The sequence below is a fragment of the Tubulanus polymorphus genome, chromosome 7 (assembly GCF_964204645.1).
Source record: "Tubulanus polymorphus chromosome 7, tnTubPoly1.2, whole genome shotgun sequence".
In the NCBI taxonomy this organism is placed as follows: Eukaryota; Metazoa; Nemertea; class Palaeonemertea; order Tubulaniformes; family Tubulanidae; genus Tubulanus; species Tubulanus polymorphus.
This window is the reverse complement of record NC_134031.1, coordinates 19,996,267-20,013,713: the sequence shown is the minus strand read 5'-3', so window position 1 is coordinate 20,013,713 and position 17,447 is coordinate 19,996,267. Positions and strand designations below refer to the sequence as shown.

The 17,447-nt window shown below is 39.6% G+C and overlaps 1 protein-coding gene across 4 annotated transcripts in view; it reads right to left on the bottom strand.

Moving 5' to 3' along the window:
• Positions 1-422: 422 nt before the first annotated feature.
• The window catches only part of LOC141908875 (uncharacterized), a 76,138-nt gene continuing 59,113 nt past the window's right edge, over positions 423-17,447 (bottom strand). For all 4 annotated transcript variants that reach the window (XM_074799133.1, XM_074799134.1, XM_074799135.1 and 1 more), the window contains 13 exons: positions 16,055-16,153; positions 15,188-15,364; positions 12,568-12,663; positions 10,726-10,776; positions 10,485-10,634; positions 8,062-8,172; positions 6,488-6,637; positions 5,999-6,136; positions 5,347-5,463; positions 4,329-4,464; positions 4,126-4,238; positions 2,199-3,856; positions 423-1,655 (listed from right to left, as the gene is read on the bottom strand). In XM_074799133.1, the coding sequence (XP_074655234.1) occupies positions 1,646-1,655; positions 2,199-3,856; positions 4,126-4,238; positions 4,329-4,464; positions 5,347-5,463; positions 5,999-6,136; positions 6,488-6,637; positions 8,062-8,172; positions 10,485-10,634; positions 10,726-10,776; positions 12,568-12,663; positions 15,188-15,364; positions 16,055-16,153 (3,006 nt within the window). In that variant the 3' untranslated portion in view covers positions 423-1,645. The remainder of the gene's footprint in view (positions 1,656-2,198; positions 3,857-4,125; positions 4,239-4,328; positions 4,465-5,346; positions 5,464-5,998; positions 6,137-6,487; positions 6,638-8,061; positions 8,173-10,484; positions 10,635-10,725; positions 10,777-12,567; positions 12,664-15,187; positions 15,365-16,054; positions 16,154-17,447) is intronic.

Genomic DNA, 17,447 nt, shown 5'->3' with positions numbered 1-17,447 from the left:
CGGGCGATTGCTCTACCACTGCAGCTATCGGGGTCACTTGCAGGTAGTTACCCAAACTCTCAATTCGTTTATATAGGGTCCAGAGGATTAAGGTTATAAGTTGTAACATCGACAGTTGAGCTTTGTGGCACTACATCAACACATACGTAATTGAATCCCAATTCTTACTGGAATTCTTCATGTGCATTGTGGAAATTGACACAAAGTCGTCTTGGAAGCGAATTTTTTTTCAAAAGAAAGTTTCCGCCATCTTGCAGTGCTCTCCACAGTTAATGAACACAATCCACATGTCGGACACTTGCTGTATCTTATCGCGACCTACAAACCAAACTGAGATAGATTCTCTCAGGTCATGAAACTGATGCTGAATCCCTTTTCAAATCAAAGGCACAAAGACCACTATTTTCTTCCACTTAGGGTCAAATTTGATCTTTATTTTGCAATTTCAGCAATTATATTTATACATATATAACAAACAGCTCTATTTACAAAAATGTTTTCTTCGGGTAAAATCTGTATCTTACATTCAACTTGGATATTTCGCTTTTTGTCAGTTAGTAATACGAGGAAAAAACTGTAGGAAAACAAACTTTCTTGATAATTTATCACAGGGGCAAAAGGTTGGATGGGTAATAACAAGAAAGAAGACTATAATTAGTAATATGCACCTTCAAAATAATAACAAAAGAGAAACTAGCTCCGATTCAAAATGAAACATGTTACAAGAAATTCAAAATAGATTTGGATAATAAAATATTGCCGAACTTCTAACAACTTTCTCCATAACCAGCACAGGTTTCTACAAAGAAGCTTTCTACAAAGTTGATTGAAATTTACAGAACCATCTAGTTATTTTCGTGATAATGCATAGAGGTCAATATTCACACGTGAAGTTTACAGCCAACAGATAAAGTTCTACAAATCACAATAGTTTATACATCGCACTTAAATAAACACTAATATTTACATACATCACATGGTGGCCGGACAGTAAAATGACTAGATATTGAATTGATAAATTTAACTACACTTCAATTAGTTGTTTGTTTCGTATAAACAAATAAATACTTGCCTTTGGTTGTTATTAGTTTACAATGATTGTCAGAGAAATGGAGAAAACCTTAAAACTCAATGAATTGGCAAAAATGACCGGTATCCAGTTTCAGCTTCTGTTTAAGTCTTGAGTTAAATACTTGGAAATGTAGGACTGTCCAAATATCTTCGTGTGGTTACATTTTACCTTAAATATTACAAGTCTAGGATCGTTTATATTGACTGCAGTTTGTAAATTCCTTACTATCCAACAATTTGATATCATTTTCTGGCCCGTATCATCAATTTACCAATTCTGTGCATTCCATTTGTAATTTTGTATTCTCTTTAATTGACGATGGAATAACTATCAATATTAATATTATCATGGTCATTTTGATATGGGTGTATTTGAAAAGATGGACTGAAAAATGATTTTATGCATTCAAAAGTAAAAAGGTCTTTTTGCATATTTATCGGTAAATGTTTTGTTGCATTTTTTCCCACACGTGAAGAGACTCAACTGCAAGCATCTTGATTATAAACTCATCTGTATCAGTGTAATACCGTGGTTAGAGTCTTCAGTAAATACTACCAGCCTTTCAGTTCATACTCACACCTCCCTACAAAATAAATCAAAAGCATAATTTTGAGCCTATCGGACATCAGAACTGAAATGGGTTCAAAATTTAAATACTCAACATAAGATCAGCCTTAATTCGTTTTGATTCTGTAAAGCCCATTTTCGGACCCAGGTCTTGACTCGGGATCAAGTCAACAAAATTTTCTTTTGATTCAACTCTCACGATAAATGAAACAGTTCAAACTAATTTCTATGTTAGAAAAGTAGTGCTGTTCGAAATTGATCTATCATTTGTGAGCAGAATGAAAGTTCATTTCCATCAAAGTTACCGGATGCCTAAACCGTCATCAATTACCGACGGTGATTTCAACCAACATCCATCAATCAATTAGTGCTAATTATTCCAAGGATGATACAGAAAATGGACATGATCATTTTTCCATGTAGGGAAAATCAGAGAATTTCGCCTCTTCCCTTGTTGAAAGTCAAGGAAAAGTCATGGAATTTGAAATATAAGGGAAATATCTGTTAGAACCCTGTTAAATCAACGAGTATTTTTTTCAAGAGAGATAAATATACGTACGAAGCTTCTGAATTTGTGTCTGCTAGCAGTATTTCTTTTTTCAAACGCATCATCTGCGATTTCGTCAGTTTTTGATACTGTCGTTTCGGACTAGTCGGTATTTCGATGGACACGATACCGTCCTGCATTTTACTTTTACCGACGGTTTGATTTAAATCGGACAACGACCTCGACTTGACGGACGACTGGTTGGCGTCGTCCGCCGCAGAGATCACCGGTTTCACGCGATGCAGATCGGCACTGCACGGGCGTAAATGTTTCTCGGTAACGGAGTCTAAACTGCCCGTGTGAAGCGAACTGGTTGAGTGAGCTCGCTCGTGGATCGAAGCAGACGGATCCAACGACGTCTGCTGGGTTTGAATGATCTCAGAATTCGCGCGTTCATGGCGGCCGTCGTTTGAATTATTAACGTCACTGTTCGAAACTTTGAATTTGATTTCTACGACCGGTTGACCTCGCGAATTCAACAACGTATTACCGCTACCAGCCGCCGGATTAACCATTATACACGACTGACTCGAGTAAATCTCCGGTTTCGAATCACCGGTCATCACTTGCGTCGTTACATCATATTCCGGATTCTGGTGTAAACTACCCGATGAACTAACTCCGCTCGAACTTACGAAACTCCTCAGCGAGTCCGTGCTCATCGCTTTATCCACCGAATTATCCGCTGATTTAGTTTGTCGTCCCGTATCCTTACTACAAGTAGTGTTACCCAGATTCCACGACAGGCGTTTGTGAATGGCGCTGTCGCGGTCTTTCATTTTGTGCAAGTGTTCGATGCTATCGGCCGTGTGATAACGTTTATCTCTTAAACGTCGATGCGATTGTTGTTTATTACCGCGTGGATTTGTCTCTTCCGAACTCGGAAAGAACACGTTTTCGAGCTCGGGATTATCAGAAGCATTCGGCGACTGACTGCTCGACTGTCGATGGTTGTTATTATTGTTATAACCGGTTGGTGAGTTCGTGCCGCTGCTCGAAATCGAGTCCGAACGATTAACGTTCACTTTGATCGGTTTGTGAGCGCTTTTACGATTTTGCATAGTTAATATGCGGCGACGGACTGGCGACGGAGAGGTAGGCGGACTACAGCCGGTAATACTGACTTCAGGTGGCGCTAGTACGCCGCCCGAGGAACCGTTACTCTCCTCGGAATCTCGTTTAGGAACGGCTTGAACGTTTCCGTCGCTGTCGACGTGCAGCGTGTAAGTAGCCGAGCGTATTCGAGCGCGGTGTGATTTCGGACTCGTCGCTCGCTGATTGATGTTGTATCCGTCGAGACTTCGCGTTTCTAATTCGTCGTCCGAAATCGTTTGATTGAATATGTGCGATTTCGGGGGTAAGCTATCGGTACGTCGATCGCCCTTACCGCCGCCGTCATCGCTACCGCTGCCACCGGTCGTCGCGTGTCTCTGTCCGTAGATACACTCCGTGCTGCGAGCGCGAGAAATATTATAAAACTGTCCGAAATCGGACTCCGAACTGGAGTTACGTCGCAGCGATAGATTCTCGTGACTGATACTCGGTTTAAGACTCGACGGTGGGCCAAGCAGCGAAGCCGTCGTGTAAGACAGCGTATCGTCGTCGGGATCGTAAATGATTTCCAGTTCGCCGTCGTTTTGAGCGGCTTCACGAGCTTCCGCATACAGAGTCTGAAACAATTGAAAATCTTTCATTAACGACAAACAAACATCAAGACCAGAAACTGAACCGCGATTTTCAAGTAGAAATATAATCTACGATAGACTGCGCTTGCCGCCAGTTATGAAATTGATAGATGGAGCACGTGGAGGACCAGGCTGCTAATCTCCATGTATTAAATAAGGCAGACAACAAAATTAAACCACAATAATCTAAGGCAGTCGGTTGTATGGCAAGCGCAGTCTACTGTCAATTCTTCACTATTTCACAGGTCACCAACCTGAGCCTTTTTGATTTTCTCAAGCCAGATTTTCGACTGATCTCCCTGGCCCTGGAATGTGTACGCGGCGATAGCGACCTTGTATTCACTGACACATATTACCAAAAATCCACCTGAAAATAAATACCGAAACATGTTCAAATGATTTGAGGAATTGTTTGTAAAGCTCGCTATTAAGACAGCTCAGAAATAAAGTAGCTTACCTCCATCTTTGAGTTCGTGTATGAGAGCGCGATCAACGCGAACAGGAGGTTTAATCACCTTCATTTTGTCACCCCTTTTACTCGGTTTTGTGATCAACAACATGTCGGTGAACAGAAAACAATAAGCATCGACCGACTACAAAATACAATATGAAATACAAATTCATGTGATTGAAACATGAAAAATGTACATTTGAAGACCAGGAGCTGGTTTTATAGACTGGTGTTAACGTAAACTCAAATGAATTGAGCTAGCCTCAGAGCTAAAGATAATACCAGACTATAAAACTGGCGTAGGTTACTAGAAAGCTAACTCAAAATGTTTGGCTTAATTTACTCTCATAAGTTAACCATTATAAGCTTCGAAACATTTCTCTGATTCAAAACCCTTTAAACTGTGCAGCAGATGTACTGTTAAGAAATGCTCTGACTATCACTGATTAGCAATTTGACATTTTTCCAGTGGACACTAAACGACATTGCCTGTATTTCGAGACCAGAATTCGACACTAAACTGTCATCCTACGTAGTACGAATAATGGCTGATTACCTGGATCTAATTTGAAGCAATTAATTGATTTTTGTCACTCGATCGAGCGCCGAGGAGGCAGAAAAACGCTGCACGGCGTTCAGAACTTAATTAAAAACATCACACGGTAAGCAACGTTACGTGATTAAAAGAGGACACGGCGAAAAAAAATTGATTATCAACAGCCCGAAGCTACGTACACAAACAACATGTTTAGATATTATACCGCTTACGCAATTTCGATTCATTTAAATATGCAATATTTACATGAATTTAGGCAAAATCTACCGGGTATGTCTCATCTGTCCTAATCTGTTGGAACAAGGCTACATAATCAAATAGTCATCTTTCACAAGAATTATCCAGCAAAACACACGACACTAGGAGGTAAATCAGCATCTGCCAAACTGATCCGACACGCGTCAAATTCCCACCCCTCTTAAATGGATCGACTTTTATCCGTGTTTGTATCTATTTTGTTCTTGTTACCTTCGAGATGCCATCTTTGAATCGAAGAGAGCCTTCGCACATCAGGTGACGAGGTTGTTGCGGCAGACAAAACGGCATCGGTCCGAGCAGGTCTAAATGGTTGTATTCAGATAAAATCTATAAAATGAAAAAATAAAAACATCAAATCAAAGTGAAGTGTTGACGTGTCACTATGAAACGGAATTAAGAAACGACAATGATTTCTATGAATTCGAAAGTACTGATGTACTCAAGGGTTTGACAAAAAATCTATGAATTGATTAGAATATTACGTAGATATAAACCCTCTATATACAGATATGTTAAAACCAGGGCCCAGTTTTATAGACTGGTATTACCTTTAACACGGGGGTTAACTCCATTGATAATGAATTGAGTTAGCCCACGGGTTAAAGGTAATAATACCAGTCTATAAAACTGGCCCTAAGAATTTATTGAATCAAAAATTAAACCTGATGATCTCTAGTAAGAGTTCGAAACCACGTCTCATTTTAATTTTTGATCAAATAAATTCTTAGTTTCAAAACGTTTAATTCTGTATATAGTTGATTTTTATCATATCATTTATTCTCCATGTTTGAGTGTGGCTATTCTACTATTACACGATCGACCCTAGACAGATTTTAGCGCCACCTATACGTAGACGACATACTTTATTGCATTCTTCGTTGAGAGTTTCGACGACATCGTACGATTCGATTCGATCAATAATCGCTTGCAGACGATCTTTCTCGTGTTGAGTACGTAATGTTGAGTTGATGTGGCCGACAAAACGATCAACGACCTGAATCTGAAAAACAATAGACAATTATCGCATTTCATCCGAGCAGTAATTGCGGTGCCAGGGGTGGACGATGTAGGAATATTCACAGGCTGAGGTTCATCGGTAAATGAAGGCAATTTCTCGTGTGGGGTTCCACCCTCAGTGTTAGTGAAGACTTCTATCTTTGAAAAAGAGGCAACCTCAATGGGAAACCATTGTTTGCACGAAAAAAAGTAGCAAACATTCTATGCCTACCTACAAAGCAGGAACCAAAATTAACCCTATAAATAATGCAATCTTCAGATAAACTTGAAACCCCAGGAATATCTAAACTGAATCTCTAATATGGCAGTGATAAGAGCAGACTGTTAATCGTACCATGTCTTGGAGGTCGTCCCTGTCATCGACGTCTAACGTTTTCTTCAATATTGCGTTCAGTAATAACGAATACTTGGTAATACGTTGCATAGGCTTCACTAGTAGATCTTGTAGTTTCAGACGTTTGCATTGCTTCTGATGTTCGGCCCACTGTAGCGTAAAAATACGATATGAATATTTAACGTTCAATCGTTTTATCTCTGAGTAATTAATACTGCAAAGTGCTGGAGAAAATCTTAAGCCTAGCGCACATCGACACTGCGATTGGAGACAACTAGTTGCTACCGAACGATTACCCCGCGCACATCGAAATCTAGTTACAACCGGTCAGTTGCAGCAACTGCATGGCGCGTGTCGATCGTCGAGATCCAGAGCGCGCACATCGACGGATATGACTGCGATTGAGTACAACCAGTTGCTCAAAAGTAGAACATGGGCAACTGGGTGGAACTGGAGATAGATCGACGCTTACCAATCGTAAGCTCGCTCACATCGACACATTCAAGCAACTGATCGTATCCAGCCAGTTCCTCTCATGCGCCGAAAACTGCCTTGCAACTAGTTGTCTCCAATCGCAGTGTCGATGTGCGCTAGGCTTTAGAATCTAAAAACATTTCACCCCAGTGGGTTGAATGACAAGCAATAGTGCAGGGTGTATCGTTTGTTACTAAGATTTCACTATGTTTGGCAGATACTGCTATCTTTCAATTGAGATAAAAACGTTTTACTAAAATCATCACTACACCGCAATACGGAGTACTAGCAAACTCTATCGCTGATTAATACACTGCACTGCGGTGTAGACGCACTGCACGAGTTAACATGACAGTACTGAGCAAGACTTGATCGGGAATCCCGATCTTAGATGCTCTCAATTCTCGTCCAAATGCTCCTCAGAGGCATCAGAATAAAGTAATAATTTCCGTGTGAGATAAAACTCGACCATTAATAGTCAATTGCTCAACACGACTGGTTCTGTACAGTTTTACTAAAATCATCACTACACCGCAATACGGAGTACTAGCAAACTCTATCGCTGATTAATACACTGCACTGCGGTGTAGACGCACTGCAAGAGTTAACATGACAGTACTGAGCAAGACTTGATCGGGAATCCCGATCTTAGATGCTCTCAATTCTCGTCCAAATGCTCCTCAGAGGCATCAGAATAAAGTAATAATTTCCGTGTGAGATAAAACTCGACCATTAATAGTCAATTGCTCAACACGACTGGTTCTGTACAGCTGGTGTCGTCGTATTCTCAAAAGATTCCTCCGGAAAAGAGAGAAATGCTATCGCGGACGTTGTATAAATAAATCCCTAAGACAGACAGACGGACAGCAGTTAGACAGCAGCAGAATGGTGCGGAAATAGAGAAAATCTCAAACGATGTGAATCAATATGACTATCAATTCATGACAGACAACGCGACGATCATCTTCAATCACGGATTTGCCATTGATTGCCGCACGGAATATACATTCGATTTTTTTGGGCGCGCCGAAGACCGTCTCACGACGTTAAACGTTTTCGAGGCAAGAAAATTGAGACGACGGATCTCATTTTATACTTACGCTGACGAACGCTTTGAAGACTTCGTTATCGCGACACAATTCGCGCAGATAAATCACAGACGCTTCTTGATCGATGCAGTATTTCACGTACGGCTCAAACAATTCATTAAACTGAAAATTCAGAAAAAAAATTTCAATTATTATTTCCTCGTATCTTGGATCGTGATGTGTTTCTCCTCTATCCAAGCATCCAAGTGAACAGCAGTCAGTTGCTCAAAAGTTTTTTATCAGTTTCCCATCTGATGAACACCATTGTTAAAAGGCATCACTATGTCAGGGGTCAATTGCAAAGTCAAAACTTACATTTGAACTGGTCTTAGACCATTCCAGTTCTACATCCAATCTTAGAAGTAAAGAACGACCTTAATGATAATAATTTATTCACACTAAAATCCATAAAAATATATATATCATTGATAAATCATTGACTTATGATTTAAGACCACTTTTAGACTTTAAAATCACGACTATGCACTTGGGCCCTGTCTTAAGAAAGGTTCTGAGCGATTGGCCCCTGGATCTATTTATACCAAGCGTTCGTGTCAAAAAACTGAACCAAAAAAAAACACCTATTTAATTTAGGGAGGAATATCGGCTTATACAGTTTTAGCCCTCGCGTATTGACAAGTTAAATCTGGTTGCTTTAACCGAACTAAGCAGCTAAAATAATAGAAAACCATCGCGTGCTGCCTGCGTAAATTACAAATACCCCTCGAACTACGGGCTATCTAGATGATTGTCACGGAAACGGATTTCTACTCGCTGTCAGACGGAGAACAGAATACCTTTACGGTTTATTTGTTTTCAGCGTGTAATCGCCACCCGAATCCGTACACGTTATTTGTACACAATTACTGATGCGCGTGGAATATTTTTCGGCCCGAATGCAAACGTAGCTGGTAATGCAAATGGAAAGGTTAATAGCATTTGTCGTAACAGAACGCTAGCTGGCAGTGCCGAATCCCTGTTTGATTTGTAAAGCCTGAATATAGTGAACCCGATGAACCTAGACTGGAAATTGCCTCTGATAGATAATAGGTGTTGTCTCTACTGGGAGTGCCGGATGTGTCAAAACACATTTGTTTCATTCCAATCATGTGATCAGATTCTAGGGAGTGTGAAAGACTCGCTTCATTCAAGGTCAGGGTCACCACCCAGGGTGGCTAGTTTCCGCCATTTACAAATCCTCCATGATTTTTCTGTGTTGTCACACAAATTTCCCTGAGTGAATCTGCAGCAAGTGAATTGAGAAATCTCTAGGCTCAAAACATTAAAATTCATTCATTTTGAATCATGTAAAGATTATATGAACGTGTAGTCAATAAAATTTCCGAATTCACTGGCGTTTTCAGGCATTATTAAATTATCAAATTTCCAATTCATCAAATCTAGATTTTTCCCGATTTCCCACAGGCGAGTATCCTTGTGCAATGTGATAGTGATCAAGTTCAAGGTTGAGCATCGAGGTCAGATTATGACCATGTGGTAAATTTTCAAGTTCGACATCACATGAAATCCAATTTTCTAACGAGGGTTCTGATGAGGGTTCTATCGAGGGTTCTGATGAGGGTTCTATCGAGGGTTCTGATGAGGGTTCTATCGAGGGTTTTGATGAGAGATCTATCGAGGGTTCTGACAAGGGTTCTGATGAGGGTTCTATCGAGGGTTCTGATGAGGGTACTATCGACGATGATCGAACGTGTTTTTCTTAATTAGATAAAGTGTCAGTCGAGCGTCACACAATGGTCGCACAATCGACTAACAGCCAGGTCGCACAGAGACAAGCAATCTATTCATTTAGCTCAGCGAAGCATTACGCACCGCGGTACATCAAGGAAATTGCAAAAACCAGTCACTACTCATCAATTAATCGATGAGTAAGCTGGCTACGTTGAGGGACACAGTCGAAATTGTCGGAAACCGCGCCGGAGAAAGCTTCTTTTAAGGCTACTAAAACTTTCAACTATGACGGGAAATATCCAGCTGGTCGATGAATTGAAATTTTTTTTTGTTCTTGTAAATTAAACTAGCCGCGAGCATGAAAACGTTAATGCTCTTACAGACGTGCTCAGTGTCATCAGAGGCTCGAATTCTCGAAACCGTTATACCACATTTACCGGTATTCAACGACTGAAAACTGAGCCCATTTTAAACCCACCTACAAATTCACTGAGTTTTCCATGTTACAACACACAATTCTATTACAGAGTGGCCACTTTCTGCCAATTTACAAATTCCCTGATTTTTCATGTTATAGAATCAGAAAAATTTCTCGTTGAATCAAGTATTGATAAAGGAATGTGTGGTCAATAGCATTATCCCAGTTTTCCAGGTATTTGGCCAAATTTGTCAAATTCCCAGAGTCTGCCTTGAGTTTTCCAGGTCCACCCTGATAAAGTTATCGCGGAATATCGAAAACCTACCCTTAAAAAGCCATTTTTCATATGAATAGGTCGTAAAAGTGAGTTGGTTTCTCGAGCTCGCTGAACGCACAGCACCATGTGATCCTCCCAGAATCCATAATTTACATCGATTATCTCGGTTATATTACTGAACAGTTTCTCCGTGTCGACCTGTGATTAGAAAAACAAAAATTTCAAAATTTCAAAATGTAAGACCGAAGGCATCTCGATGAAACGATTATTTCATTTATTCATAACTAACCTCGGTCAAGATTTTCTGCGCTTGCAAGTCGAGTAGGCAACATAGGAAAATCTGAAAAATATTCAAACATGTGTTGAATAAAGAACAAATTTTGAAACGCGAAGTCTGTCCCTGTTGCTTATTTGTTTTGCAGGTTTTGATTGGCTAGGTTATTAGGCCCGTGCCACGGGGTAGTTCTATTTCAAGAAAATTGGCACATAAATATGAAGTGCGCGGGTACCTGAATAAATCATTTGAGCATGAATTACTTTTCATTCAAAATTCGAAAAAATCTTGACTCAAATTTTCATGGGGTTTGAGAGCTTCTAATCACTGTTACTCAAAATGCTATCAAAGATATGGATATCATCTAACAAAGAACAGATAATGTGACTTTGATGAAGGTAAGATTAAAGAGTTCGCCAACAGGTCATGATCGTATTTTGTCACAGTCTACCCGAAGGATTAGGCCCTTTTACAAGTTTAAACTTTCTGCTCGGTCAATCTTCTTTGTGTTCTTTCGGAATGGATTTTAGATTAAAACAATGAAGATAAGTCTACTCAACCAGATCACCACAAGGCCGCCATTTGCTGTTACTCTGCCAGCTTTGATTTTTTCACCATTTTGTGAGAGACTTCTAAGAATTTTTTAGATGTACTTGAGTCACTTCTGGTCAATAAAGGCTCAACCACCATCTGTACGAAGTCTCAAATGTGCAACTGAACCTAGTGTAAAGATTAACCCTTTCAGTGCATCTTATAAATCCGTGATAAGACTTTGCCAGAACACCGCATTGCTATGTATCGATATTATCAATAATTAGTTTTATCTCTATTGAAAAATGGCAGCTCCTGTCAAACATGGTGAAATATTAGTAACTAATGATGCACTACAGCTATGCCCGTTATTCAACACACTATGGTAAAATTCTTAAAAATCATCAAATTATCTCCAGCACTTCCAGGTATTGCTCTGAAAGGGTTAAGATGTTTTCAAGGTAACTTCGTATTTTCTGTGCAATAGCTACTTATTCACGCGTGACAAAGAAAAAGACAATCATCTCGGTGCCTTGTATGTTTCCCCCCAGAGCTGCTCGTGACATTCTAAAAACATTGACAGATATAATGATTCATTGAGAAAGTTACGGGCGAGCGCCAAGAAACAATAACAATGCCAGGCACTTCAATCGTTTACGATATCGTCGATAGAGATAATGAAAAGGATTCATTTTTGAAAGAAAGTAAGGGTGAAATGTTCAAGATACGAATGAATATACCTCATCAAAGGTTGCAATGAATTGAAAGTAAAGGTGTGGATGTGATACAGGTGGCTTGTATATTGTATGTTTATATCGTCAACAAGTCTTATATTTAACCTTGTGAAGATGATGTTTTGACCTTAGGTGTGCCATGAAAGTGACAAACAGATCGGCGAAGCTGTTTTCAAGTTTGCCAGAATTTTCCAAGATATCAGAAATGCTGATTAGTTGTAGGTAAAAATCCCCACTCGGTGATTTTTCAAAAACATTTGAAAAGCAGGATATTTCAGCAATTCTATCATTTTGCAATAAAACTACAATATATTTGAACTGTGCAATGAAATTTTTCGTGAAGAGTTAGAATTAGATAAATTGTTAGGATTAATCAACTATTTTCTTGCAATATCTATAAACCCTTTTTAACTTGTGGTATATTTCACTGTGCGATGAATTATTAGAAATAATCAACTTTTTATTTGAAATATATCTTATTTTAGTGTAATATATTTGGACAGTGCAGTTCAAAACTTGGGGGATTATTATGAAAGGGATTTTTAACGCTAACTCTTTATACAAATGATGGTAGCTTTCTCTTCATACTCACATCCAATATGACTTTAATTCCTCTGATATAGATTAGTTCACTTTTCAATAATTCCCAAATAGCCTCCTGTTGGTTCCTTTGCCTCTTATCCAGATCCTGTAAAACATATGAAAATCATAATTGCAGTTTCCAGATATTCAAGTCCATAACTTCGAAGTGGTGGAAAAGTATGGGCAATTCATAGTTCTTCCCAGACATGCCAGACAGTCTGAAAATTCAAATAATGTGAATGTTAAATAATATATGTAGAATGTCTAATAATGTTTTTGTTGGTGTATTTTTTAGAGGTGCTCACCATCTATAAACGGGTGATGGCTTGAAGTACGAATAACTGGTTGTGCGTTTGACTTTCTGTAGTGGGTAAGATATTAGAATGATCCGAGTCATCCGATCAATACTGATATTAGAAATATGACAGAGAATCAAAATACCATCAACGACAATTTTAGCAAATGCTTAGTTTCAGGCGAGAGTTTAGGAATGAGTTTGACCTGCCAGTGATGGGCTGTAATTCGGATGAATAAATTCCCCTGGGTCTTCAATCAGGACGGTGTCGGTAAACGCTCAAAGCACTGACGAGGATTCGAGTGAAAACTCGACAACGTATTTTCATCAGTGACATGAAAAATGCATTTCTTTCGTGAATTGTAAAAATTCGAAGCGACGACTGAAAAGCGATAAAAGCAATCTTTGAGGAAAAAGAATAACGATGACTTGAAAACTGAATTTTCTAGTTGAATGAAATGACAGCTGTGGATCAGCAGGCAGTGGACTGAAGCTGACAGACGCCAGATTTCAACCAGCAGATGACAGACAAGAGCTGGCTGCAACTCCCAGATGGCAGGCTGGAGCTAGCTGATGACAGGTTTCAACCAGCAGATGACACGCTGTAGCTAGCTGACGACAGGTTTCAACCAGCAGATGACAGACAAGAGCTGGCTGCAACTCGCAGATGGCAGGCTGGAGCTAGCTGATGACAGGTTTCAACCAGCAGATGACAAGCTGGAACTAGCTGATGACACATTGCAACTAGCAGAAGACAGACTAGAGCTAGCTGATGACAGGTTTCAACCAGCAGCTGACAGGCTGGAACTGTCTGATAACGGGTATCAACCAGCAAGCGACAGGCTGGATCTGGCAGACAGACTGGGGTGGACTGAGCCTCTACTGCACTCCAATCGATTGTCAACACATAGAAAATCCATCAAGATTTCGATGAATTATTCACACACTTGAATCTCTATCCGTTGATTGATTCAGTCCTGCGACGAACGAACGGTTCATTCAATTACAAAATAGCTATGCAATTACTAACGCAAAAATGCGTCACCAAATATCACGACAGGTCAATGAACTGAGCTTATACTCTTTGTGAGAAGGGTGTAGCCTGCAGTTCAATATTTTTTCGATTACTTCGATCCAGCAGCGCATGAAAAGAATACGCCTTCGAAGGGATTTTCCGAATCAGAAAACTGGCTTTAGGACAATAAGAGATCACAAACTCCCATAAAAACGGAAACCACAGCGTGGCGCTAAATTCTCCCGCAGATTAAACCCCGAGATATAGTGTGCCGTTTGACTGAAAATTTCAATGAGAGTTTTATGAAAACTGGCGTCTGTTTGAAGGTCGAATATCAACGACTTTTCGAAGGTTACACAAACTCAGGTTCAATCTCTCGTAAAGATCGCGAAAAAAAAACTAGTTCATCGAGATGATCCACGGCGGGCGAACACTCGACGAACATGAGATGAATTTTATTGATAATCGATTTCGAGTTTTTGAAATGAAAACAAATCGCGTCGGTGATAGAACGTTCGTATTGATCGGTTGCCAAAATAACGTGAGCAGAATGCATGATTAGGAAATGTTTATGAATGCCGATAATGATGACAACACCGCGTCGATTACCGCGCAAAGTGGTCATTCATGTTTAATGAGTGAAGGTTCAGTTTCAATTGTTTGAGCGTGAAGAATAATTAAGTAAGCTGGTGTCATTTTAGAAGTTTATTCGCATCTCGTGGTGAATTTTTGTTGTATCTCGTGGTGAATTTTTGCTGTAATTTTCTAGGTTTTTCGACGCAAAAATCTTCGATGAATATTTCATTTCATAGAAGAAAATGTTGGAATAAAGGCAACGATGTCAGAAATCTCGATCCATAATAATAGTTGAAACTTCAAAATCTTCTATGGGTTTAGATTCCTATTGAGGATTTGTCACTTCAATTGAATTAGACCGTAACTCCTGGAAACAATCAACAATTTACATGATTCCACTATTGAAGGTCAATGATAAGGTCACAGCTCCGAACACTCAGTTAAGGAAAGACCACAGATTTTCAAGTTTTAAATTATTGATGTAAAGTTTTTTCTTTATTATCATCGGAAATAAAGCGACTAATGCACAGTTCAGGGAGGGAGCTTTTGATCGAAGGTCTTCCAGTTTAGATATAGCATTGATTGAGGAGTTTACAGATTAAGGTATTCCACAATTCGGTTAAGCATATTCTGGTCAAAACAAACGCGCCAGAAGGGAATTCTGGAATCGGTCGAGACCAATTCAAACCTGCCTTAAATCATCAGAGATGATTATCATGGACTTAAAAATGAAAATAAACCGACCTCATGATTGGCAACGAATTCTGTCCAATGTTCCTCTAACGTAAAAACAGTCATATCAAATCTCGACTGAGTCGGTAACTTGTGCGACTCAGGCATTGTGGGTAATCCGTTGTGGACGTAATACTGAAGTCGATCGTACAATGCTTGCGTTTCAACTCGAGTTTCATCTTCCTTTTCCTGAAAAAACGACAAATTCAATTTTCTTTTACGTAGATTAATTCGTTAAATTTCAAATTTCAAAATGCTGCGATCACACAAGCATAGTGATTTAGGTCACATCATTGGGTGTGAATTGCGACTGGTGCAGAAAGTCTCTAACTTCGCTTCATTTCACACTTGAGTGGTTTACATGTGAATGCGCTTTCTAATTAGACACAGACCAAATTTGACTTGAACCGTGCCAATTCATCTCCATGAGATCGTGGCTATTGTGAACGCAGCTTATATGAGTTCAATCTTAACCTAGATCTATAAGAGACTCTTAAGCCTAGCGCACATCGACACTGCGATTGGAGACAACTAGTTGCAAGGCAGTGTTCGGCGCATGAGAGGAACTGGCTGGATACGATCAGTTGCTTGAATGTGTCGATGTGAGCGAGCTTACGATTGGTAAGCGTCGATCTATCTCCAGTTCCAGCCAGTTGCCCATGTTCTACTTTTGAGCAACTGGTTGTACTCAATCGCAGTCATATCCGTCGATGTGCGCGCTCTGGATCTCGACGATCGACACGCGCCATGCAGTTGCTGCAACTGACCGGTTGTAACTAGATTTCGATGTGCGCGGGGTAATCGTTCGGTAGCAACTAGTTGTCTCCAATCGCAGTGTCGATGTGCGCTAGGCTTAAGATTGAAACAGGATGAACTGACCTTCCCGAATGGGTTGAATATCGTACTGAGGCGATTCTGCGTCGTTCGTTGTCTCTCATCTCGTTCGTCAGACGCCGATTTCTTCGGTCGTTGATGAGTCTGGAAAAATTGACGGACAACAAAAAAACGATATGAAAATCTCGTCGATTCTCAGAAATAGCGGGATTTTCGCGACGACGATGATGGATCGTCGGGAAAATTACGATTACTCTAAAAAAGAAATATGAATACAAGCATGCAACGAAAATAAACTACAAAACTAGAGAGAAAACATCAAAACAGTTGAAATATTGAGTTGAGCTTGGAGTACAAATCTGCCGCCCAGGGTAACATATTTCTGTCTTCATTTTCAATCTAATTTACTAACTTTGTTTCTCCAATCATTAAAATTTCAATTAGACATTCTTTCTTTTTTTCCGTAGTCCTTCCAAGATTTTTTGCAGAAAATACCCAAAAGAAAAATATTTGTCCTGTTTCCTTACACTTTAAAACACCTGTAATAGACACCTGCTTCATCCAACCAGTGTACAAGAGTCTTAACTCATGAATCAAAGACCTGTCTTAAATAAACTCAATTTTTCTAAATGTTTCATTATGCTCCGCAGTTAAGACAAAACGATGCTAAGCTATTTCGGATCAATAAACAATTTACCAACGCGATTCTCACGATGCCAAAAAATCCAAATTTCACGAAAATGAAATGTCTACAACGGGATATTGGCAACACCAGATGGCGCCACAAAACACCGGGTTATTCGTAGTTAAAATCAGTTTGTTTCCAATGAAATTAAAACTTGATTTTTCGGTTTCATATCCCTGAATCCTCGCTTCCCTCAGTAGTTTTGCCAGTATCCCATTGGTTTGCAGTTCATCCAAACATGAAGGGATCGGTGATTATACCTTTATCCAAGATGTTTGGTTGTCTAATACGGTGCTATGTCCAAATACCATTTCATTCAAATAGTAACATTTCTTTTTAGTGAATATTCCGAGATTTTCTAAACTGAAACTTTTCCGATGTTGGTCGGTTTTCATCTCGTCGATCGACGACGAATTCGAGTCCGTTCGAGCTAACCTGTCTATAGGGAATATCCGAATGATAATAACATTCCGAATCAGCGCGACTTCGTTCTCGTACGTTACGATAAGCTGAACCATAAATTAAGTGCTTGAAGATTAAATATTTGCTGACAATTTTCATCGGAAACGAGTCATAAATTCGAAATAGCTGAGCTAACAAATACTAAACTTCATCGTGAGTGAGACTAACTATGCGTAGTAAAGAAGTACCTGGAACGGTATAACGTACTTTTCACGGAATAAAAACTGATTGCTCATAACTATAAAACATTGCCTTGGAATACACAACTACAAAGAGGTTTTCTCAATATAG